This window comes from Misgurnus anguillicaudatus, chromosome 6, assembly GCF_027580225.2.
Source record: "Misgurnus anguillicaudatus chromosome 6, ASM2758022v2, whole genome shotgun sequence".
Classification (NCBI taxonomy): domain Eukaryota; kingdom Metazoa; phylum Chordata; class Actinopteri; order Cypriniformes; family Cobitidae; genus Misgurnus; species Misgurnus anguillicaudatus.
In genome coordinates this window covers 21,871,162-21,895,718 of record NC_073342.2, presented here as the reverse complement: position 1 = coordinate 21,895,718, position 24,557 = coordinate 21,871,162, and the positions used below count along the sequence as shown (strand labels likewise).

Below are 24,557 nucleotides of genomic sequence, written 5' to 3'. Positions count from 1 at the left end.
AGATTGCTAAGATATAACACCAAATAAAAATACCAAACTCATTTACTAACTTCTAATAACTTTCGGAATAGGAATAACTGACTCTCTTCTGTTGCTCATCTTGTCATCATTTACTCATCCACACATTCCCCCTCCTTCCCCTTTACCCTCTTTTTCTGACATCACGCTGTTATTCACCAGTCACTTCATTGTCTTTGGCTTTCCTACTGTCTGTCATTCTTCTAATATCAAAGGTGGGCCCTGGGTTTTAGGGTCTCATTAATCTTCGGCAGAGAGACAGGGGCCCCTTAATCCACCTCACCCTCCCTCTATCTGATCCCCCCAGGCCCCGAGCAAGATTCTCCCCTCCGATCAACACACACACATACAGCACATCCCTGACAAACCTTCCCTGCAGACATGGCTCCTGTCCCCCTCCCGTCTTATCAAGTTTCAGGCGGCTGTGGTGTGGACAATACACAAGGGGCAGAGGCCAATTTTTATAGGTGTGTGTGTGCGTAAAGTTAGAAGGATCAAAGCATATAAATATAAAGCGGGTGTGGCATGTTAAACTTTTTGGGAAAACCTTGAGGGAAAGGCCACCAACTGTCTTTGGCCAGAAAGATTATATTGCATACTGAATATGCAATCTGTTATTAATCTGTTATTGCTATTTTCTAATATTGTTGCAATGCCAAAGAACTGTGCACCCTGCATACTAGCAGAAAGTTTATTGTGTGATAGCGTTTAAATATATATATATATATATATATATATATATATATATATATATATATATCTCCATATTTTCCCATATATCCTATTATGTGTATTTCTCTGTATTTACTGTAAAGCTGCTTTGCAAAATTGTGAAAAGCACTACCGCTACAGTAATAAATATATTCCTGCCACAATTAGTCGCGACTAATCGTTTGCAGAATAAAAGTTTTTGTTTACACAAATGTGTGTGTACTGTGTATAATAATTATGTATATATAAATACACACATACATGTATAATTTTAAGAAAATATCTATTTATATTATAAATATTTATATTTATATATAATATAAACATGTATATACACATGCAAATGTTTCTTAATTATATACATGTGCGTGTGTGTTTGTGTGTATTTATACATAATTATTATTATTATAATACACAATACACCCACATATATTATGTAAACAAAAACTTTTATTCTAACTTTTAAGTGAGGCAGCACTAAATAAATAAATAAATAAAAATATTAAATCGCTTCATTGTTTTTACTAATTTTTAAAAAGTCGCTTGGATAAAAGCGTCAACTAAATGCTTAAAGGGATAGTTCACCCAAAAATGAAAATTCTGTCATGATTTTCTCACTCTCATTTTGTTACAAACCCGTATAAATGTATTTGTTCTGATGAACACAAAGGAATATATTTTTATAAATGTTTGTAAGCAAACTGTTCGTGAACCCCATTTACTTATATAGTATACTTTTTCCTACTTTGGAAGTGAATGGGGTCCACAAACGGTTTGGTTTTAAACAATCCTCAAAATATCTTCCTTTGTGTTTATCAGAACAAAGAAATTTCATTTTTTGGTGTATTATCCCTTTAAATGTGATCCTGGGCCACAAAACATTTTTAAGGGTAATTTTTTAAAATTGGCATAATATATATATTATATATATTCCATTGAAGAATTAAATATATATATATATATATTCCATTGAAGAATTAAATATATATATTCCATTGAAGAAATAAGGACAATATTTGGCCAAGATAAAACATTTAATAATGTTATCTGTTATCTGAGGATGTACAAAAAATTTAAATATTGAAAAAACCACCCAACAACTATTACTAGATTTTAGAACTATTACTACATTTTTTATATATTTACGGTAAGAAATTTACAAATTATCTTTATGGAACATGATCTTTACTTATTATCCTAATGATTTTTGGCATTTAAAAAAAATATAACTCACTCAATGACTGACATTTCTTACCTAAAATGACATCACTAAAATGATTTTTTTTTACATCGTTTTTACATCATCAGAAACAAATGCTGTCATTACATTTAACAAATGGTCATAAAATGATCACTTTCGTTGAAAATCCTTATTTTGAAAAAAAGCAGAAGTTGCACAAAAGACGCAACACAGATACATCATCCTTGCGCTACAACGGGTAGTCTAAAGTCCCTGATAATCCACAGCCAAAACCCCTTTAGACCAGACAAAACAATCAACAAAGTAACAAAAGCCTGCTTACACACGTTATGTGTTATAGCAGAAATACATCTTGTAATCTGTACAAAAATGCTAGCTATTAACATCCAGTTAAATGTCATGGTTAAAGCAGATCTCTGCATTTCAAAATGCACAAATGATTGACAAGATAAGATGAAACCACCCACAGGCAACTTTTAAATCAAAAGTGTGTCCCAATGTAACACTTTCATAGCGAACACCTTTAAATAACACGAAATAAACTCAGCCCAATCTGCGCATACAGAAGTCATTTCACACACAACCATCAGTCAAAAAAAAACATCATTAATCATGGTCAGAGACCTCCATGATGGACATTTGGCAAGATCAACCTTTTTTCATCCCCCGACTCATTATGAAGTCTCAGCTGACAACCCCACTTACACGCGCTAGTAGGTGGTATGGGGGGTTTGATGGCAAACCAATACAAACAGATCTCCATCTGGTTGAGTTTAAACCTGTGCTACGGGGTTAATAGCCCCGTCAAGCTGTGGCGCTGAAGGCTTAGTCCTAGTCGGATGACGGCGTCAGGCACATCTTTCTGTCACAGTATGCTAATCTGAGACTGAGGACATATGATTCCACTTAGCTAAGGGAGCTGCTGTATCCATACTAGGTTTATGTGTCCGCTGAAATCGCTCATCACCATACAGTGAAGCTGGATTTAAATGTTTAATTTATACAGATACTTGTTAAAGACGCAGTTGCGGGAATTTACAAGGGTAACATTAAATGAACGAGGGTCAAAAGTGAAAAATAATGATTTGCTGCGTCCGAAACCGTCTACTTCCATACTATATGGGAGGTGAAAAGCAGAAAGCTAGGCAAGTAATATATCCAAATTCATAGTATTCGAAAAAAAAGCAGATGAAAAGTACCATAATATTCTGTGATGTATCAACACGGTGGATGTAGTACCTCTGAATTTATTCATACTATCCATATGCATACTATACAGTACCTACTGTTTTAACAGTCGACGAGTAGGTACTTCATCTAATTCAGTACCTACAGTCAATGTATGCGATTTCGGACACAGGGATTGTGGCATCTCTTCCCTCAACCTGTTATTGGTTGGACAAATATATAATCCAACCCCACCCTCACGCCATTGGTTGAGCTAATGTCAAATACATGGATTTCAATTCAGTTCATGTTTAAGAAACTTTAACATTTGCCTTACCTCGTTTTTGCATGTAAGCAAAGAGGTCATCAAGGAACTCTTTCCGTTTTGGGTCATTGTCCAGTTCGTAAAGCTGAAGGAAAAATACAGGTAATGTTAATCCTTAAAAAACTATTTAAGGGATGTTTATCATTGCTTTAAATAAGCAGTAGATTTTAGTTTTTTTAATCAGTGTTAGTCATTTCCTATAAACATACACCTAACATGAGATAAGCTTATTGTATAAGATATAAAACTATAAGTTGAGACTTCTTATTAAATTAATTCCTAATTTAGTTACTTTTTCTCCTTTAACTGAAAAATTGTCAATTCAAGGTTTAGTCAATAATTTTGTAAGATTTATCTACAAACTAAGACAAAAAAAAATTCCGCTAAACGTCATCTCCGCAAAAATTAAATATTAAAGAGGACCCATTTCATTGCTAAAAAAACGTTATTTTGTGTATTTGTTATAATACAATTTGTTTGGGTGGTTTATGGTTAAAGACACACTATGCGGTTATTTTACCTTAATATAACAGCTTCAAAGTTATTTCGGTGGTAAACAAAGTCATAGTAGGGTGAATCATCCTCCTGTTGAAGCTCGGGGAGGACGACGCAAGCAAAACCAGCAATGCAAGCTTGAGAGAACCACCCTTGATAAATCTCGCGAGAATCAAGACTTGCTTTATGGCAATGACGTCACACACGTTAGGCTTGTTCGACTTTGTGCGCCGCTGCAAGAACCGACCGCCGGATGACGTCAAGGTACCGCGAGAATGAGCCGAGACGGCACTTTGACGTCATCCGGCTGTCGGTTCTTGCAGCGCCGCATGAAGTCGATCAAGCCTATAACAACAACTGCACGAGCGAATTTAAGACGTGAGGCTAAACTATTTAAAAGTTAAGAAAGTGCGTTCGGAAGAGAGTAGGAAAAGAGTCCCACTGGGTCAGGTTTTTACTCGTTGGCGTGAGCTAAAAGACAGCACTGGATGCTGATCTGGCGATCTTGTTGCTGGACTAGTAAGTAAATTTCTTATTTGTAAACTTGTTTGCGGTCTATGTTGTATGTTGTTGCGCTTGCTTGTTGCTTCTTATTATCCTATTACCATCATCAGTATGAAATTGTGAAACATTACCTGTCATTATCTTCGGAGGTGTACTAGAGTGGGAAATTACGACAATTGCAAGTATTCTCCAGCGACTCTAGGGGTCGCTGTTTGACAAAAACTCAGAAAATGCATAGAGCGCCTTTAAAACACCAGATTATTTTCCACATATCGTACATTTTTGTAGCTCCAGATTTCACTCTCTTCCTGGAATGGAAGTATTTGAAAAGCTCTGTGTCCCTGATTGGCCAGCTAATCTGTACGTTGTGATTGGCCTGAATACCTCTGACATCAGCCAGAAACGTGATGCTCCTTACCATGTTTGAAAGATATGGTTGCTAACAGGAGTTAACTTACAGGCCACTTAAAGTCAGAAATGGGAGGAATTTTGATATGTCGGTCTTGTCTACATCATCAATCCCAGGAAGTAAAATTTTGCCTACAATCCATCTGTTTGTTATAGTCTAAGAAAAGAGATTTACGTTGGAGACGATAACTTGCGTCATTGTTTTTATTTGGGGTTTGTACCTTTTGCATATCATTAACATGTACTAATACACACTTACACACCAAAGGAAATGTAAAAGCGTGAATTGAACAATAAGTGCTCTTTAACCAAATGCTCTCAACGCGTATCATTTGTCATCAAACACTTTTGCTTCAAATCCGCTTAATGTTGGCTTTAGGCCATTCAAAAATACAATTTTGTTGAAAAAAATCTGTTAAACGTCACACCAATTTTTAAGTGCACAAAGAAGAACTGATTGGACTAAGGCACACACATGTCACGGTGCAAGATTCTTTTCCAGGTTAAAGGAAGTTTACCAAAATGTTTTGCCTTTTACCTTTATTCAGAAAGGACAGTGAAGACTAACCGGAGATAAATCTGGATTTTTTAATTTTTAAAATTTGTTAAATACCAATGACATGACTAAGTGAAATTTGTAAAAATAAGTCATTTTAATTACCGACAAATAAACTTTTCAGTGTCATTTAAGTGAATTTATTGAACCCAAAGATAAGAGCCATAAAAAAGCTAATTTACATAAAATAAAATAAAACATGTCAGACGCACTTAAGCTACTTTGTATATTTTCTGAAATCCTAATATCTTATGTACGTTTTTCTTGTTTTTCTATTTTTTAATCACAATACTTAATATTTTAATCTAATATTTAACAACACAAAAATCATTTTACAGTAAACGCTACTACTAATAAACCTAGAGGACCACAACTGTAACAGCAAGTAAATGAGAACATGCATGTCTACACACTTAGACATACAGAATTGTGTTAGTGTGTCACTGACCAAATGTATATCAACTAAACAGCCAGGGCTCAGATCCAATGTTTACCTTGGCAAAGTCTCTGGAGGCTTCCCCTCGGCTTCTCCCCCCATCGCCGTCCTCGTTCCAACTCGAATTCCCATTCTACGAGCAAAAGAGACAATTAGCTAAAAAAAAAGTGATGGGGGAGGGATGGTGTTGGGACGCACTGTTTGAAAGAACAGACTAGAAAGTGAGTTATTGGGTGTCGGGAGTCAAGACTGGCAAACAGGCTCCTGTCTCTACGTCGGGGAAGCCTTCTTTAGCGCTAACCTTTGAACTCCAAGGGGCTTCCTTGTACAAACGTGAAGGGGTATGAAGTCAATAAGCTGTTGGCAGGGTATAAAGAACAGGAGAGAATACCAGACAGGAGCTATGTGGATAGCAGTGCAATCAATGATGATACATTTTACTATTTACGATTTAGCTAGCTATGCTAATAATAGTCACACTAGCATAAAGTAATAAGCCACAAACTAGTGCATGGGGAATTAAAATTGCATTACCCTTACGAAAATTAACCATGGTTTTACTATAGCTAAAACCAAAACCATTGTTACTGTAGTAAAACCATGGTTACCACAAAATAACCATGGTAACCATAGTTACTGTAGTAAAACCATGGTCTTGCTAATAGTAATCAATACACCAAGGGTACAAGGGTATTTTACCTCATAATACTGTATCAACATTGATTGATTTTCATGGCAATAATAAATCATTTTAATTTTTAATGAAAAAGATAAATTACTATTTAATATCAGTGAGAAGGTGAAATGTACTGTTAGGTTACGTTAGCATTAGCAACACCGGCCTGATCTTACGGGGTGTATAATTTCTTATATTTATTGAAAGGGACACTCTTCTTTTTTTTGAAAATAGCCTCATTTTCCAGCTCCCATAGAGTTAAACATTTGATTTGTACCGTTTTGGAATCCATTCAGCTGATCTCCGGGTCTGGCGGTACCACTTTTAGCATAGCGTAGCATTATCCACTGAATCTGATTAGACCATTAGCATCGCACTAAAAAATAATAACCAAGGAGTTTAAATATTTTTTACTATTTAAAACTTGACTCTTCTGTAGTTACATTGTGTACTAAGACCGACAGAAAATGAAAAATTGCGATTTTCTAGGGCGATATGGCTAGGAACTATACTCTCATTATGGCGTAATAATCAAGGACTTTGCTGCCGTAACATGGCTGCAGCAGGTGTAGTGATATTACACAGCGCCTGAAAATAGTCCCCTGCTATTGAAAGTAACAACAACAAAAAAAACCTGCAACTTTAAATTATCTGTCGGTCTTAGTACACGATGTAACTACAGAAGAGTCAAGTTTTAAATAGAAAAAAACATTGAAACTCTTTGCTTATTATTTTAGGCGGGATGCTAATGGACTAATCAGATTCAATGGATTGTGCTAAGCTATGCTAAATGTGGTACCGCCAGACCCAGAGATCGGCTGAATGAATTCCAAAATGGTAAAAATCAAATGTTTAACTCTAGGGGGAAATTAGCATATTTTCAAAAAAAGTGGAGTGCATTTAACAGATGCTTTTATCCGAAGTGACTAACAAGGTTTATGTTTTTATCGATATGCGTTTGAACCCATAACCTTTTGCAATGCTCTACCACTGAGTAGGCTACATACATTTTTGTACGATTCACTTCATACAAATGTATATGATCGTTAGAAAAAGCAGTAATGAAGTCCCACGCCTAACTCAATGTCACATGAGTCTGTGGCAACACCCACTATTAAATCCAGACTCAGCCAGGAATACACCTATGCAAAGCAATGAACTAAAAGGCAGATAAATCAGCAAAAAATGATATGGAGGGCGCAAATTTTATTGTTTTAAATACGCTGATCTCAACAAAGATAAATTTGACTAACAAATACGTCTAGAAGTACTAACTGTATCCTAACAAAAACGTCCAAGCTAAGCAATAACCCAGAAAAGCAGAAGTTAGCGAGTAATAAATGTACAGTAGGCAAACATCATTATTAACGTCAATCCAATCATTTCAGCGTATACGCTCGGGGCCAATCAGTTTTAGCCCTGTGTCACCCATCGTTACCCAGAAGGCCGTGACCACAAAACAGTTATAAAATCTAATAGTCCCCCTGTGCACATGCACCGCGCTTGATTACAGGTTATCCACGGCGGCTCCAGTATTCATTTACACAGAGTCTGAAAGGAAAAGGCAGAGTGGCAATAAAGCAGTTTTACACCGTCCTACTCTTTAATATGCTAAGTGAATCACAGCTGGGGGAGAGAGCAGTTTACAGACTTGCCCTCTTCACGTTTACTGCAAATACACACCAGCTGGGCCCCGAAAAGTGAACCCGGCAGGGGATCAACTGCGGTGGGCACGCATGCTGTGTGGCATTGTGACGTACGCCAATGACCATCTACCGTATAACCTTGAAGCTCCTCGGTATCTGAACATTTACATTTATGCATTTGGCAGGCGCTTTCATCCAAAGTGACTTACAGTGCAATTCAAGTTATACACTTTATCAGCACGTGTGTGTGATCCCTGTAGATCAAACCCGTGACCTTTTGCACTGCTAATGCAATGCTCGACCAGGAACACATACATGCTAAACAAAAACACAGCAAAAGTCGAACTTTATTCAAGCCGAATATAAAGCCGTACGATACAAACGCAAAGCATTATCCTCTGTTGAAGACGTTTGTGCAAGCTGTTATCAAGCTTATAGGTCAGGGTTTGGCCTCGCTAATCATATTATAGGAGAACTGATTGGCTAGTGGCCAAATTAGCTGAGAAAAGGAAACAGATCACCATCTGGGTCACCCAGAGGAAATGAAAGGCCCTTCCCCCATATTAATTCAACAGAAACGAGTATGCTAGCAAATAATTACATGGCTAGAATGGTCAAACACATGTTGTTGACCGGTGTGTTTACAGCTACTAAAGATCCCGAATAACTACTTGGGTTGAAGGCACAAACCCAAACTTATCTCCATCTTGGACTTTCAGCCTTAAAGGGATAGTTCACCCAAAAAAATATCACATTTGGTCATCATTTACTCATTCTCAGGTTGTTACAAACCTGTTCTAATTTCTTTGGTTTGTTGAACACAAAGAAGATATTTAGATCAATGGGTCTCATTCACTAAGCATGCGTACTCACAAATTTGTTCGTAAAATGTGCATACGGATGTTTTAACTTACATTTGGTCATGTGGTCTAACGTACATGTGGTCCAAGTTGTTCTTACGTTTTTGTATACATTTAAAAGAAATTTTAGTATGAAAGTTTTTGTTAAATCATGATAGTTTAAAGGTCCGTACGCACATTTTACGAACAAATTTGTGAATGAGACCCAATGTTTGTAACCAAACTGTTTTTGAGCACCATTTACCTCCATAGTAGTATTTTTCCTACTATGGAAGTCAATGGTGCTTCTGTTTCCTGCTTTATTACAAATATCTTTATGTTAAGCAGAACAAAAAAAATTATACAGGTTTGTAACAACATGAGTAAATCATTGTAATAAAGAGTGAACTCTCCCTTTTAATGTAAAGTAACCACCGTTTTATTACAATAAAAGTGTATCAATCATTTTCTTGGTATATTGATTACTATGGCTAAAACCATCATTTTACTACAGAAAACCATTGTATACACCATTGTATAAATATAATAACTATGCGGTTTGGTTTAATTTGTAGTAAAACCAGCATGACGTATGCGTAACTACTGCTCCGTTGTTTACAAGTGTGGAGAAAGAGGACCGTTGCGACGTTGTTGTATGTGGAATGCTACTAATTAATGTCTTTGTGTCAATTTATTGCTTAAAATGGTCCGCAAGTGTGCGTTTCACATATGATTATGCAATTACGCAACGACGCGATTACGCAATACTTAAAGGAATAGTCAATTTTCTTTAAAAAAAAATCCAGACAATTTACTCAACACCATGTCATCCGAAATGTTGATGTCTTTCTTTGTTCAGTCGAGAAGAAATTTAGTTTTTTAAGGAAAACATTTCAGGATTTTTCTAATTTTAATGGACTTTAATGGACCCCAACATTTAACAGTTTTAATGCAGTTAAGTTGCAGTTTCGGAGGACTCTGGGCGATCCCAGACGAGGCATGGGGGTCTTGTCTAGCGAAACGATTGTCATTTTTGTCAAGATAAATTAAAAATATGCACTTTTAAACCACAACTTATTGTCTTCCTCCGTGCGTGTGACACGCCAGCGCGACCTCACGCAATATGTCATCACGTCAAGAGGTCACGGATGACGTATGCAAAACTACGCCCCAGTGTTTACAAGTGTGGAGAAAGACGACCGTTATGAAGTTTTTGTAAGTCTAATGATACTAATTAATGTCAGTTTATTGTTTAAAATGGTCCGCAAATGTGCGTTTCATATATGTAACACGTGACCTTTCGACATCATTACGCAATTACGTGAGGTCGCGCTTATGTCTCGTTTGGGATCATTTAGAGTCCTTTGAAACTGCAATTTTAAACTGCATTGAAACTGTAAACTGTTCATGTCCAATAAAGTCTATTAAATTGAGAAAAACCCTAGAACATTTTCCTCAAAAAACGGAATTTCTTCTCGATTGAACAAAGAAAGACATCAACATCTTGGATAACATGGGGGCGAGTAAATTATTGGGATTTTTAATGAATATTCATTTAAGGAGACAGACTTAAATAAAACATGTTAATCTAGTTAAGCATCATTTATATGGGCGGAACTCAAAACAAAGCAAGAAACCACACAGCATGAATTTGCAAGATAAATGATATGAATTACGCCCGAGACATTGAAGGTGATAATTTAATGTGAATACAATCTACTATTGAGAAATCGGTGTGGTTGGAGACATTGCGTCAACAGGCACTAATGCTATAACAGGTTAGGTTTATTCCGACGCCTATCAACACCTCAATGGGATTCTTTAAGTGAGATAAAACAGTAACTTTTATCAAGTAGATATCCTCGGGTGTCAATGTAAATATACCAGTGTGCTGATAAGAATGGGTGGTAATTGCATTTTGATAAGTTGGAGACTATGACAGTTTTGTCTTTTTAGGTGCTCGACACGTGGTACATTCACCTCTTACTTGATTATCTGAAGCTTTTCTTTACAATAACCAATTTAGTGGAGAAAAAGCAAGACAGAAGAGACAAATAATACCTTGTCTTAACCGAATAAGACAATCTGTGCATTCTCCATACGGCCATCTGATTTCCAACAATTGCAGCTGCCCCGTGGGCAGCCCCATTGAAAAGCACCATGGGGGAGGGCCAGAAATCTTTAATCCAAATCATATAATTGGGTCTTTACTGCCGAGAGTCACGGCATCGTTTATATCACTTATTCAGCTCCTTGCTGTGCCAGGAGCAATAGAGGCTGTGAAGTGGGGGTTACTTTTATCCCTGGGAATTTGTAATGGATCCATTAAGAGCAACACGGGGCTGAATGTTACGCTACACTAAGTGATATTTTAAGGCGAGCAGCTCCAAACACATTATTTCCTTTTGGGATGAAAAAGGACTGAATTTCTACAATAATTGGGCAATGGAAGCAAAATGTAAAGTTTACAACAAAGAAAGGGGGGAGAAACCCAAAGTACCCTTATTAGGTCTTATTGGTGATGTTGCCCTTTGAACAATACAAATGACACATAGTTGAGAGGAGCTGAAACGGAGACAAAAGGTTCAAGCCGGGGCCTGTAACTGCTTGTCCAGGGTCCTTGAACATCCTGGAGAGCCCTGAGGCAGCGTTCACCTCCATTATCTCTGTCCTGACTGGGTGCTACATGAGAAAACATATTGTCTTTCAAACAAATGGACACAGGTGTGAACATCCAGTCCACACAGGTTCATCACAGGACCCACCACAACGTATCTCAGACGCTTATCTGGATATGAACATCTCTTCTACTGAGACCTATCTATACGTTTATGTAAATGTATGTATACAAATACATACAGAAAAGTACATAACCTCCAACCATTTTGCGATGTGTACTTCCTCTTACTACTGTTACTAACCATGCATATTTTTTTTTTACTTGCACCTTTCACCTATAAATAAAACAGGTTTTGTGTACTTCAGCTCAGAAACGTTTAATAGCAACACTAGGGATCGAAAGGCATGTTCAGATTCCTAAAACCGCACCGGTAACTTTTTCTGACAGAAACCAAATTTCTAAGTCAAAACTGTGTCTCACTTTTCGAAAACCACTTTACAACATTAAGGAATGCGTTACTTAAACACATCATTTCTCTTAGGTGTGTTTGAAATTCCACATTGTGGTGACACTGATAAATAGATACTATGTGATAAAGCTAAGCCCCTTTCGGTGGAGCGAAGAAAAAAAACTGCGAATATCTTCAGCGAGTCGGGACAGGTTTCGGGGCTGAGGGGGTTTGGGGATAAACATTCTATACTGGTTAAGAGGGAAAGGAAATGGACGGACAAACAAGACCCCCCCAAATCCCCATATACCTTTCTGGTTGATTACCATTACCCCTCCATTACTTACTTCTGTTACATTTGTTGAAAAGGCCACAAATCATAGATTGACTGAAACTAAGACACGCCCTCTATTCTCCCTTTATAGACAGGCCCCTAATGGGAATTCTCACCATTTGAAGAAAAGAAACTCTAATTCCGCTTGGAATGTTTCCTCTGGGTGGGGCTGGACGAGCTAGACGTAGACGCCAGCCCCTCACCAACTTCACATTCTTGCCTCTGGCCTTTAAAGATTTTTACTATCAAATGCCTCCTATTGAAGGGTTAGAGTTACCACCCAAGCAAATAGTTCACACTACACTACTGAAAACAGGAGGGGCAACGCGGCAGCAAAACACGGCTATAAAACATCCGCATGTGACAGTCGACTGTGCTGTTCAAATACCCCACGTTTTATAGCGATACCAAGTTGTTGATATGATATTCTTTCGGAGCAAAGCACAAAGGCTGTACTAATTGAATAGCCGCTGATCTATCTCACAGATGGCTGCACTTTGAGCTGACGCCAGCTATCACATCATCATAGCACCCAGGAGGGTTGTCTAACTGTAATACCCAATGAAACGTCTCCATCAAGACGGACCACCAAGCCTAGACTAAGCTTCGGCCTTTTAAGGGTATAAACTACCGGTCAGGCTTTAGTAACTGTAAACGTATAGGAAATAAGGCACGGCGTAATGATAACGTATACCAGATGCCTTGCTAAGACCAGACGCAGAAGTGTGAGGGTGTTGGGTCATTGATAATTTATATGGAAAATCATTCCAGAAGCACACTCTAATATAATAAGTATTGATCACTATCGGGGTTGGGACGTCGTCAAGGTGACACTGACGGTTTAATAAAAGAACGGAGTTCGACAAACAAGCACTCGAAACCCAAGGACATATTTGGGTGATTCTCGCGAAATTAGACTTATGAGGTGTCATGAAACATTTTGATAAAAAAAGTAAATGCTATCAAAATAAGAAACATAGTTACAAACATCTCTTCATGTACTATTTTGCACATGATTTCAAATGACATCATACAAACAATTTTTTTTGTTTTTTACAGATTTAAGGGGAAAATGTTCATTACCGCAACGTGTCCATGACTGGATTTGGTTTTTTTGACATGAAAATATTTATAATTAAAACATCTAAAAAATAAAAAGCTTTAGTGCATGTTATACTATAAACATTTACAGTAAAGAAACATGTGGTATTTGGTGATCATTGGTAAATGTAGTGACAATAATAAGGAATATAAATGTGTACAAGAAAAATGTTCTCATCCTCCGCAACAATTTTCAATCATTGTTTAAGCCCTCGAGGAACTAACATTAAAAAAAAAATGTTAGAAGGGACATTTGACTGTGACACTCAAGATGGCTAACAGGTAAGCATATTTTTTCTCTCCAGATAAAAGTTGAAATTTTGTTTGTCATAGTATCTAGACAACTTTTTAGTTCTCATTACCGAAACACGAGTTCGTAAATGCATATATTTAATGTAATATCATGTTGCGGTAATGATCATTTTTGATAATGATCTAAAAAATGTAAATAATTCTATAAGAAATATTTTTTAAATCCTCTAAAAATAATGATAGTAAGTTCAGACCTTAATATTATATGTGCAAAACATGGATTTCACGAGAATCACCCATTTCTGAAACCTGTTGTATTATAAAGAAAAGGATGCAATTTTGCCGGGGGGCGGGTAGGCACTCGTGCTGATTAGCGAACATAACAATGTCCGAAAGCCGTTGTCTTTTTTGTGTACACGTACACAACACTCTTGCTATGGCAACCGTAAGGAGACACAATACAGGCCACTTTTTAATCAGTGCATGCCATACTGGAGTTGGGTAGCGAAACGCAATTACACTCTGCTTATTGAAGGTGGGACCTGGAATAATATCCGAGGGAATATATCTGGCCCCTAAAATAATAAACTAGTGCTTGGTTAGTTTTGCTAATTGCGGTCATAAATTTTTATTCTGACAAACGCAGAATCGAATAAAGAAGAGGGGGTGGTGCACTTATTGACCCGATGCCTTTGATTTGGACAGATCATAGTCGCTGAATTGAAGGAGGCCACCCATAACTCAAGGCACATGTGTGCACCCGCGTCAACTGAGCACGATTAAAACTCCATTAATCACCGTAGATTACCATGCCAAGCTTAAAAAAAGGACATTGTGAGCTACTGCTAAATACGCTAATAATTTTATAGGGTTACTATTGGAACTGGATTTGGGGATGTGTTGAAAAGTACAAAAATTAACAATGTGACAACCCAACAGAAGTTATGTTTCAATTGAAGAAAACGATCTATGGACCTTCCCCAAAACCTGAAAGCCCTTCTACATGAAGACTATAAACAAACAAAGCTGCCATGAACTTTATCTACAAGCTGCAAATGAAATCTCCAATTTGTTAAAATTACAAAGGAGCACCTCCACCATCTTTGCGTGTGACTATTGCGCTTTCACCAAAGGTGTTTACTGTCTGAGGCTTATCCATTAAAGTGTGAAAAGCTACAAAAAGCCAACCCCCCACCCTCATTTAAAAATGCCATTTGTGGCATCTGTTCTCTTTTGTGTAGTCAGTGCCATCAAACCAGTCTCTTAACAACCCCCCCAACCCTGCAATCTGATACTGTTACCACAGAAAGCATCATTAAATACTAAAGGACAGAAATAAAGATGGGTGGGACACAACAGGGGGGAGGTAAATCGGCCCCTGAAACTCTTTAAGCATTTTATTAAAGTGGGCTCTGTGCCGATCTAATTTCATTTTTGCTTTTACGTTGTAAACTAAAAAAATTACCAGAAAACTACTTTTATACTATTCACATTTTCAAATCGAAGCTATCGAAAATAAAATGAAAAAAGTAATGCATCATTCTCTGTTTTATTTTCATCACATGCTTCAATGTGACTCATTGAAGCTTATTCACCGAATTTTTACTGCCCACTAATAAAGTCTTTTCAAAGCAATGATTTTCCTTTTGTTTCCTGTACACGCAGACAAGCCTATATTTGAAAAGCTGTTTATAAGCCCTTGGACCACTACCCTCTATAAATATATTTATATATATAATGACATGGGTGTGATGAAAACATCACAGCCCTCCTGTCAACATACAGCCAACCATCACCATCATGGCTCCATGCTTGTTGTTACTGACCAACCAAAAATAAAACGACGTTGAATGTTTTTATTGATAGTAACTGACATCAAACACGTTTGATGTTGTGCACAAAACAGCCACAACATCAAAGGTAGCTACACTTACGAAAATTAAAAATATGCTTCATGACTGCACTGCAAAATACCGCTTTGGGGTTTCGATACACTTGCGTTATTTATCGTTTATAATAAAGTAGGACAAATGGACTTTGATTGAAAGCATGCAAATATGAAGGTTTGAAGGCTAAAGTGAGCGTATGAAATTAGAGCAATCCATTTTTCCCTGATTGATCGATCATTCAAGCGCAGCTGAGCAAACAAAGAGCTCAGCACGGGGGCCACTAAAATGGATGACAGCACTACTGGGAAATGTCTCGCTCAACATTAAATCCATTGAGATGTCATGCTAGAGTCTTTTGAAGCCTAGATTCATCCTGTGGTAATTGAAGCAAGCAATTAGAAAGAGGAACACCTGAATTGTTTATGTCCAGGTAGGATTGGGTGTAAAGTGTAAAACTGCAATGTATTTAAAATTATGTTGCTAGCAATAATAAAAAAGCAATATCACTAACTATTTGATTAAAATTTCAACAGCTGAAACAGTACTAGAGTTACTTTTTGCAAATCTATTCAAATGCTATGTTTCCGAATCACGCCAAAACTGGGATTTAATGTTTGTTGCCATTCTAAAAATATAAATAAATATATATATATATATATATATATATATATAAATTAATATGACTATGTAATGTTGTTATATAAATTAAAATGATTAAAGAGAACCTATTTCATTGCTAAAAACAACGTTATTTTTTGTATTTGGTATATACAATGTGTTTGCGTGGTTTATGGTTCAAAAAACACATTATTTCCCACATACCGTACATTTTTGTAGCTCCAAATTTGCTGAAACACACACATTTTGTACAAAACTGTCCCTGATTGGCCAGCTAATCTGTACATTGTGACTGGTCTGAATACCTCTGACGTCAGCCAGAAATGTGATGCTCCTTACCATGTTTGAAAGATTCGGTCACAATGCAAACATGAGTTAATTTACAGGCTATGAGTCCAAGTGGGAGGAATTATGAAAATGTCCGTCTTTCCTACATCACCAATTTCTTGTAGTCCAAGAAAATAGATTTACGTTGGAGACGATAGCTTGGGTCATCGTTTACTTTGGGGTTTGTACCTTTTGCATATCGTTAATATGTACTAATACACACTTACATACCAAAGGAAATGTAAAATCGTGAATGTAAAAATATAAATCAATTTTTTTTAGATTTTTGTAACCGTGCAAACTTCGCGTATAGGAAAATATAGTATGTAGCCTAAAAAATGCATTGCATTTTGTCGCAATGTGCATGCGTCGAATGTTTGTGTATACGTACGAGTAATAAAAAAAAACTATGCTTTGCAAGGCTGTGCGTTGGACCGTGCACGTACACGTAAAAAACAAACTATACTCCAGGCTTTACAGCAATCCTTTAGCTACTATGTATTTTTATATAAATAAAAATTATTCAATATTTAGGGAAAATTATTATACAATTTCTACTATTTTAGTTAGTAGAAATTAGTTTGAATGTTAGTAGAAATGTTAGTTTGAAATGACAGGTCTTCTATTTACAGGTAGTCACTGAGAGCTCAGTAAAAATCAGCAATCAATTCCAAATATTCAAGCGTCCGGTTTAGATGTAAATCACATTTCCACGTGTAATAACTGACAGGCCGGCACTCCGACAACACGCACCAGCAACACTCCTGCTCTTGTATTGCAACTTGACATCATGCCGTCTCTGGTCACAGGCCAAAACGGCATTACAGTACACTGCCAAGAGCCTGTTCTCAAGGAACGCCAGCAACAGGGGAACGAGAGGAAAGTGAGAAGCCAGGAAGAAAGAGAGAATGAAAGCACGCTCCTGTTGGGCGGCGTGCCAGAATGCCACACTTCAGGGATATTCAGGGACAAAAGCCTTATGTCAGAACAGAAAAAGACTTAGGATGAACAAAATGAAAAATTAACTGACGGACTCGGGGTACAGCTTGGTTCACAGCGGGAGATTATTGATAATAGGAGACGAGAAGGACAATAGTTTAAAAAAACATAACAAACACTGAAAAAAGTATAATGCAATGAGCAGAAAATTAATGTTTAAGCCGAACGTGTACTTTTATTGTGGCTGTGAAAACCCGATAACTTGTTTCATTTAAAGCTTATTTTTTTGAGAAGTTTAGAGTCTAAAGTCTCTATACAATTCATCTCATGATCCGGCACTCCTCAAATCATTCAGGGCTAAAAGAAAATATGCTGCATTGCAGCTTTTGTAGTGATAAAGTTGAGAGGGAGCATAAAAGAGCAGATGCGAGTCATTGCACATAAAAAACTTGACATATTGAAAATCCCTGAAGATTAATGACATGTAAACAGTGAGACATAAAAATGTATATATACCAGATTGTGGACACAAACCTGTTTGAATGAGTCATCGAGATTCCAGTCGCCCAGTCCGTTTGGTGTGGTGAACGATTGTTGATCGCTAAGGGAATCTTCGGGTTCATCCTTCACCTTGGTGGACGGAGATCGGGGTCGTTTTTTAGCAGCGGAGGGCGAGGCGGCGTACGTCGGGTACGTGTAGGAAGGGACCCCGACGGCCGCTTGCTGAAGAGCGAGGCTTTGCTTCCGGAGGAACTCCAAGCCTTCGCTTTCCTCATCTTCGCTGATATCATCTCCATCCATCATCTCATCGTCGTCATCTTCGTCTCCTTCAGACCCTCTTCCTCTGTCCATCTCATCAGAAACGTCTTCCTCTAGGTCAGCGCTGCTCTTTATGGGTCCCCTGGCAGCTGGGGGCCCCTGTCCGCCTTTTAGCGCTCTGTCACGGGAGTTTTTACTGTAAAAATCAGGGTTCAACAGGGGGCCTTGAGCTCTGGCGGAGGCCATGATGGCTTGCTGTGCCGCCAGCTGTTGGGCATACAGAATATGGGCTTCCCTGAGATGTCTCTCTTTGCGCTCCATCTCCAGTTTGGCTGCTTGTTGTCTCTGGAGTTGCTCCATTACTGCCTCCAGTTTGACACCGGCTGAATTTCCAAAAGCTGCTTGGGAAAAAGCACCGGCCAGACCGCTGTCCTGAGACAAGCTGGGCTATAGGGTGCAAAAAATACCTTTAAGTAAAATTATCACTTTTTAGTCACATCTAGTCATGAAAAGCTCTCAGTAGATTTTAAAATAATATATATTTATGTGTGACCCTGACTGTAAAAACTCAGCTAGTCATTTTTTGGTAATTTATTGTTTTCTACACAAAATCAACCTACATAAAGAACATTCTGTGGAAAATAACCTTGATATTTTTATTATTGACAAAACCACGTCAAAGATTGAACTCAATGTGAAATCAATGAGTAAAATCTAATTCAGCCTGGATTCACAGGCAGGGTCACATATTTAAATATGTTAATAGTTCAATAATGTGCGTAAAGAAAAAATAAATTAGTTTATGTTATATTTTATATCTTTAAATAGCAACAATTTGACTGAACGTGTATAAATGTACCATTAATATTTTATTCACCAGCTTTTTGAGGTCTCACCCTGAGATGCTTTTAAAACACTACTGAAGGAGTTCCCTTCAATTCTGGGCTCTTATTGGCTGTTTCTCCTCAAAGATTTAGTCTAGTATTTTTTTAAAGATATTTTTCTGAAGAAATTAATATGTTTACACAGCTATATTTTGTCTACATAAATAGTTTTAAACATTTAAGTGCCTACAAATCATGGGAAACATTTCGGTCGAGTGACCCTAAACTTTTAAAAACAGGCAAAACGTAGACGTACACACATTTTTTACGTAACTACGTAATACTCAAGCAAAGCCCTACTAAAAACGAATTTACATACATAACATACGCAGCTAGACAATCCAAATTTAAAATATTAACATGATTTTAAAAAAAAAAAAAAAAAAAAACATTACAATCCTACGCTCCACTGCTCGCTCATTGCCGTGTAGGCCAACCTACCTTTGACCCCCCAAAAGAGGCGATCAGTCTGGATAGTACAACGACCGGATGTCCGGCCAAAACAGCGTGTCGCTTTACATTTAGTTAAATAATGAATGTTTAGGCAAATCCAATTGATTTGTGCCGTTACCCCATATCGAACTAAAGCAGAGTTTGATAAGCGAGTCTATTTACACAAGAGACAGTCGGATCGTAGTCGAGTCATGGCTGCCTAAAAGTATGGCGCTCTTCCAAAAACAATTAAGCTATTAAAAGAGAGAGACGAACACACGACGCGACGTATCGCGTTATAGTGAAAACAAACGAAGCGTTTAACTTTTATAACGTATCGGATGGCGAAACGAAACTTTAAATAATAAACAAACAACCCGAGTTCACGTAAAATTTCTTTATGACGTGTACATTGTGGATTTTCGCTACATATATACCAGCACGATCGGTCACACGAAATACGACTAATAAAGGTAATAACTAATAAAGGTAACCAACATTAAACGTTAAAATCAGATAGAAACAAGTTTAAAGGCTTAATATTTCTGAATTAAATATTACAGTAGCTTATCAATACATTCAACAGGGCTCTGTGCCAACAGGACGGAACTCACCACTTGCGTTTTGCTGCTACTGGAATTGTCCACCATCACTGTTTTCCTATAGATCACTGCTTGTTTTTCCACCACAAACCTCGATCAGCGCACGCAGTACTTGTTCATCCACCTGAACGTGTAATATCCCCCTAACAAAAGAGTAATAAGCGTGCAAAAAACCACTCGTTGCTGGGGATTTAAAAAATAAAGGGGCCAGTCAAAGGGGAAACGCCTGACCTCACCTCCCGAACTACCGCGCGCAGGGACTCCCACAGTCCCCTCGACTTTTCCTCTTCCAACCGGAGCCAAACCCCCCGCACATTAACGCACATTTAAATCCCGCCCCACTGGCTCATGCAACAAGTTACTACGGTCTTATGTTTCCACCTTTACCACCAGCTAAGTAAAATATTTATAGCACTAAACTGATAGGACTTAATGTATAGACCATGCATGGATCTATTATTAGACTGTTTAAGTCACAATTACATTACTGGAGATTAACCAAATATAGACATTAAATGTCTTTATTGAAAAACAATAAAAGTAATTATTTATAGCCAGTTTATTAAATATTTTACTTTTAATATGGTTTTAAATATAACAATCCAGTATTTATTGTAGTGTAATTTGACCATGTATGTGCTTTACATTAAAAGCATTACTGCTACGCCCTCTGCTGGATTAATGTGTACTGTATCACTAGTTTAAAGGCATCTAGCATAAAACTGATTACAACCAACATAAAACTGTAGTTAATACATAGGTTTGAAACATAAACAACACACGATTCAGTAAAGATAATATTTCCCTTTATTAGGTCCATCAATATTTTACAAGCAAAAGAACATAATAAAGGCCAATTAAATATAACACAAACACCATGATACAAGGCTTCAAGTACAGTGGTCTACTTAGTCCAGACAAGAGCAGCAGTCCCTTGGAAGACCCTGTAGGTAAGAACAAAATATTATTGTAAATGTATATTTTTTACTATTTGTATTTTCAATCATGCTAGAAGAACTCACCAAAAAAGCAGACGTCTATACTTTGTCAATGCCAAGTTCTTCGGGTGTAGAGATACCAAGCTCGCTGAGGGTAGGTCGAAGCTCTTGTATAACATAGGGGTAGATCTCTTTATGTGGACCAGCTTTGTCCTGCACAGTGAATGAAATGGGAATTTGGGTGAGAGGGGGAAAACTGCAAAAGACTCCGATGTGTAAAGCATGCTTTCCATGTACGAATGGGGGATGGTTTTACGAGCTGGTTTACGAGCATGCCTGGTTTCAGCGAGTAACGCAACGAGTTTTCTCAGCTATAGGAGCTATAGTGACAAAGGATTATTCAGTATTGCAGTTAAGAAGATATCAAGGTCATATCAAAATCAGGTCTATCGGGTTTTGCACCTTTATGACAAGCTGTCAAACATAATCAGACTGCTTTTTAATTTGCTTTAAACAATAAGACTGCTTTCGATTTATCTAAATTACATACTGGTGTAATAGTTAGATAGAGACTTGCACTGCTCTGGTTACCTTGACTGCCTCAAGGATGCGGATGGCACTGGCCAAATCGTTTAACCTCCGACAGGCTCTCAAAGCTGCATCCAGGATTTTTGGCTCAGGTACCAGGTCATAACCGATTAAAGTGTTCATTCCTGCAATACAACAACAACAAGAGAGTGCATTCACTACAAAAGCACCATATGGTGGGAGTATATGGTGGGAGTCTTCGTTGATGTTAAAGCAAATATACTTCCAAATATTTAAAAGCTAAACATAGACAGTTCATAAAGGATTAAGTATACAGGTTTTTGAATGAAACTAATATATCAGACTAAACCGGCCTGACTGGTTAAATTTAACACTCTTAAAAATAACACCACATTCATCTAATGATACCGACTGGAACCTGTTTGTCTTGCAGTTTATCAGAATTACTTATATATCACATTAGAAAAGACTTTAAAGGTGCAGTGTGTACATTTTAGTGGCATCTAGTGGTGATGTTGCAAATTGCAACCAACAGCTCAGTCCACGGCTCACCCCTCACATTTTAAAAGCATAGAAAAGCTACGGCAGCCGCCACAGGACAAACATATCATCGTTGGAGACAACTTAATAAAAAAGTATGTCCGTTTAGGGCTTCTGTAAAAATGTGGCGGTACAAAATGGCGACCTCCATGTAAGGGGACCCTCTGTGTATGTAGATAAAAACAACTCATTCTAAGGTAATAAAAACATAACAGTTAATTATGTAAGGTCTTTATACACCACTGATAATATAGTTATGCATATCATATTGCATTTCTGTCAAGAGATCATTCAAAAAGTTACACATTGCACCTTTAAATGCTTTAAAATGACGACCTAACGGATCTGATTTTCAAAAGAAGATTCATTATAGCCTGATTTTTATTCATACAAACAACCTAAAATATATAAAATTAGTCTTAAAATGCATCATTAACATGACAATGAAGCAGACAGCTAAACAAATATATTTTCACCTTTCCTCAGCTCCCAAGCATCGATGTCTGGCTTATTGAAGTAAGTGACCCAGCGGGCATCAAACTCTTCATCTGTCTCCTGTTTGCCATGGGAATAAGAGCGAGCAGCTACTGAGGCTGTATAAAGAAAAGAAGAAAAAAAATCAACAGCCAGAAACACTAAAGAATGATTCACTTCAACATTAAAACAGCATAACATCAATTATCTTGACAGATAAGTACAGGTTTGTGCTCTCAGGTATGTGTTTTTTAGAGAAAGTCCAAGCTTTGCTTAAGTATTTCCCTGTATGACACTGTAGACAACTATCCCAGAACAAGGATCTTATCATTTGATCTATGCACCAGTCAAGGGTGACAACACATAAAAGGGAAGTGAGATTTTACACACAGGCCTGGTTCCAACTGGATCTTGGCCAATGCTCTTGTTTGACCTACAGTATTTTGGAATGGTGCATGGTCCAATAGGGCGTTTTGAGTCAAGCCAAACTCTAACTATCTGCTAAAGATGGTCAGCCAAAGTTGGACTGATATTCATTTGCATCTACAAGACAACACGTACAATTTGGGTATGCAAAGACATCAATTTACTCTCATTCATTTAGGAAACTAAACTACTTAGTGTGGTGAAGTATTGTGTCAGCAGCTAAAGTTCAAGGGCTCCAGGGAAAACATAACAACATATATACATTGAATGCACTGTCACTTTAAATAAACGTCAAACGTGTAAAGCTATAGCGACACTGCTGTGTAAGATGAATTTAAGCGCATACTTCATTGACAGCACCCGGCGGTGCACGTACTCCTATATTTATCTCACTGCTATAAAAATAAACCGATAGTGTTTTATAAATGCACAATTCAGCTTTTAAAAATCTCATTTACATATTGTGCAAATAATCAAAATGTGTAAATCTGGGATGCTTTGGTTTCGATATGTGTGTGATTTCCTCCGCGCGCCAGGGCCGAAGCCTTTACTGTAGTGGGTCATTACAAGGGCACCGTCAAAAACAGCTACAGTACTCAATAAATGAAAGAAAACGGAAAAGACGCAATTGTTGAATGAAAAAGCATATATAAAAAGCAAATACTAAGCATGTAGTTATAAAAAAGATTAGCTTAACGCATAACGTCTTAATCAAATGCACATCCGGCACCGGTGTAACTTAGCTCGTATGCTAAGCTAAGTTCAGAGTCAAGGTGTTCCGGTAACTGCCGCTGTTGGGTTTTAAACCTATGATTTATCTGGAATAAAATGTTGATTTACCTGTATACTGTGGTCGTGACCTCGCTAAACCCCGAGCACCGGAGACTGAAAGTCGAAGGGCTGCTCTGAACATAGTGGGCTCTGACAGAAAACGACACTGAAGCTCGCGCTGCTCGGTCTCGTTAAAGCTAGCTAGCCGATGCGCTAAACACGCGACCGCAGTGTGACTGCGCATGCGCAGTGTGGAGACTGGTGGTTAGGCAATGGAGCGTGTGTGTGTGTGTGTGTAGTATTTTGTGCGTTATGGTTTGCTAAAGAGGATTAGAAAGTAGCATTAAGGACAAATTATTTATTTTCTCTATATATGTAGTAGTACCACACTATACATAATATAAATACCAGATTATTACTTATAATACAGCACTTCATGCTGTATGCAATGATTGTAGAGTTTATAGCTACTTTTTAAGTATTACTTATACACCAACAGGTAAAGGCCAACTGTACTGTGGCATGGTTGCTTTCTACTACATTTTCAGAATAACATGATATATGATAGTTATCATAGCGCCATGGCCCAAAACATCTATGGGTTAATTGGATTATCCTAAATGTATAATAAAAATAAAATCAATATATGCATCAAAACTGCAATTTATAAGC

At 37.5% G+C, this 24,557-nt stretch overlaps 2 protein-coding genes across 3 annotated transcripts in view; both read right to left on the bottom strand.

Moving 5' to 3' along the window:
* Positions 1-20,494, bottom strand: part of arid3b (AT-rich interactive domain 3B) — a 34,801-nt gene extending 14,307 nt beyond the window's left edge. Inside the window, exons 1-5 of one of the 2 annotated variants that reach the window (XM_073868771.1) lie at positions 20,424-20,494; positions 20,200-20,330; positions 18,045-18,716; positions 5,880-5,954; positions 3,435-3,507 (exon numbers count right to left, since the gene is read on the bottom strand). In XM_073868771.1, the coding sequence (XP_073724872.1) occupies positions 3,435-3,507; positions 5,880-5,954; positions 18,045-18,716; positions 20,200-20,235 (856 nt within the window). In that variant the 5' untranslated portion in view covers positions 20,236-20,330; positions 20,424-20,494. Of the gene's footprint in view, positions 1-3,434; positions 3,508-5,879; positions 5,955-18,044; positions 18,717-19,594; positions 19,819-20,199; positions 20,331-20,423 lie in introns of those variants that run through there. The other variant, XM_055192829.2, reaches the window with a different exon arrangement.
* Positions 20,495-20,976: 482 nt separating this feature from the next.
* cox5aa (cytochrome c oxidase subunit 5Aa) lies at positions 20,977-24,123 on the bottom strand. Its single transcript, XM_055193136.2, has 5 exons — positions 23,955-24,123; positions 22,691-22,807; positions 21,717-21,838; positions 21,210-21,338; positions 20,977-21,131 (listed from the first exon to the last, which is right to left on the bottom strand). Exons 1-4 carry the CDS (start codon positions 24,025-24,027, stop codon positions 21,225-21,227), a joined length of 426 nt encoding a protein of 141 aa, XP_055049111.1. The 5' UTR covers positions 24,028-24,123; the 3' UTR covers positions 20,977-21,131; positions 21,210-21,224.
* Positions 24,124-24,557: the final 434 nt, after the last annotated feature.

Coding starts and splice junctions, on each gene's coding strand:
- cox5aa (XM_055193136.2), bottom strand. CDS start 24,027: ATGTTCAGAGCAGCCCTTCGACTTTCAGTCTCCGGTGCTCGGGGTTTA. Junction 22,808..23,954: donor GTCACGACCACAGTATACAG/GTAAATCAACAT, acceptor TTCTTTATACAG/CCTCAGTAGCTGCTCGCTCT. Junction 21,339..21,716: donor GCATCCTTGAGGCAGTCAAG/GTAACCAGAGCA, acceptor TTCACTGTGCAG/GACAAAGCTGGTCCACATAA.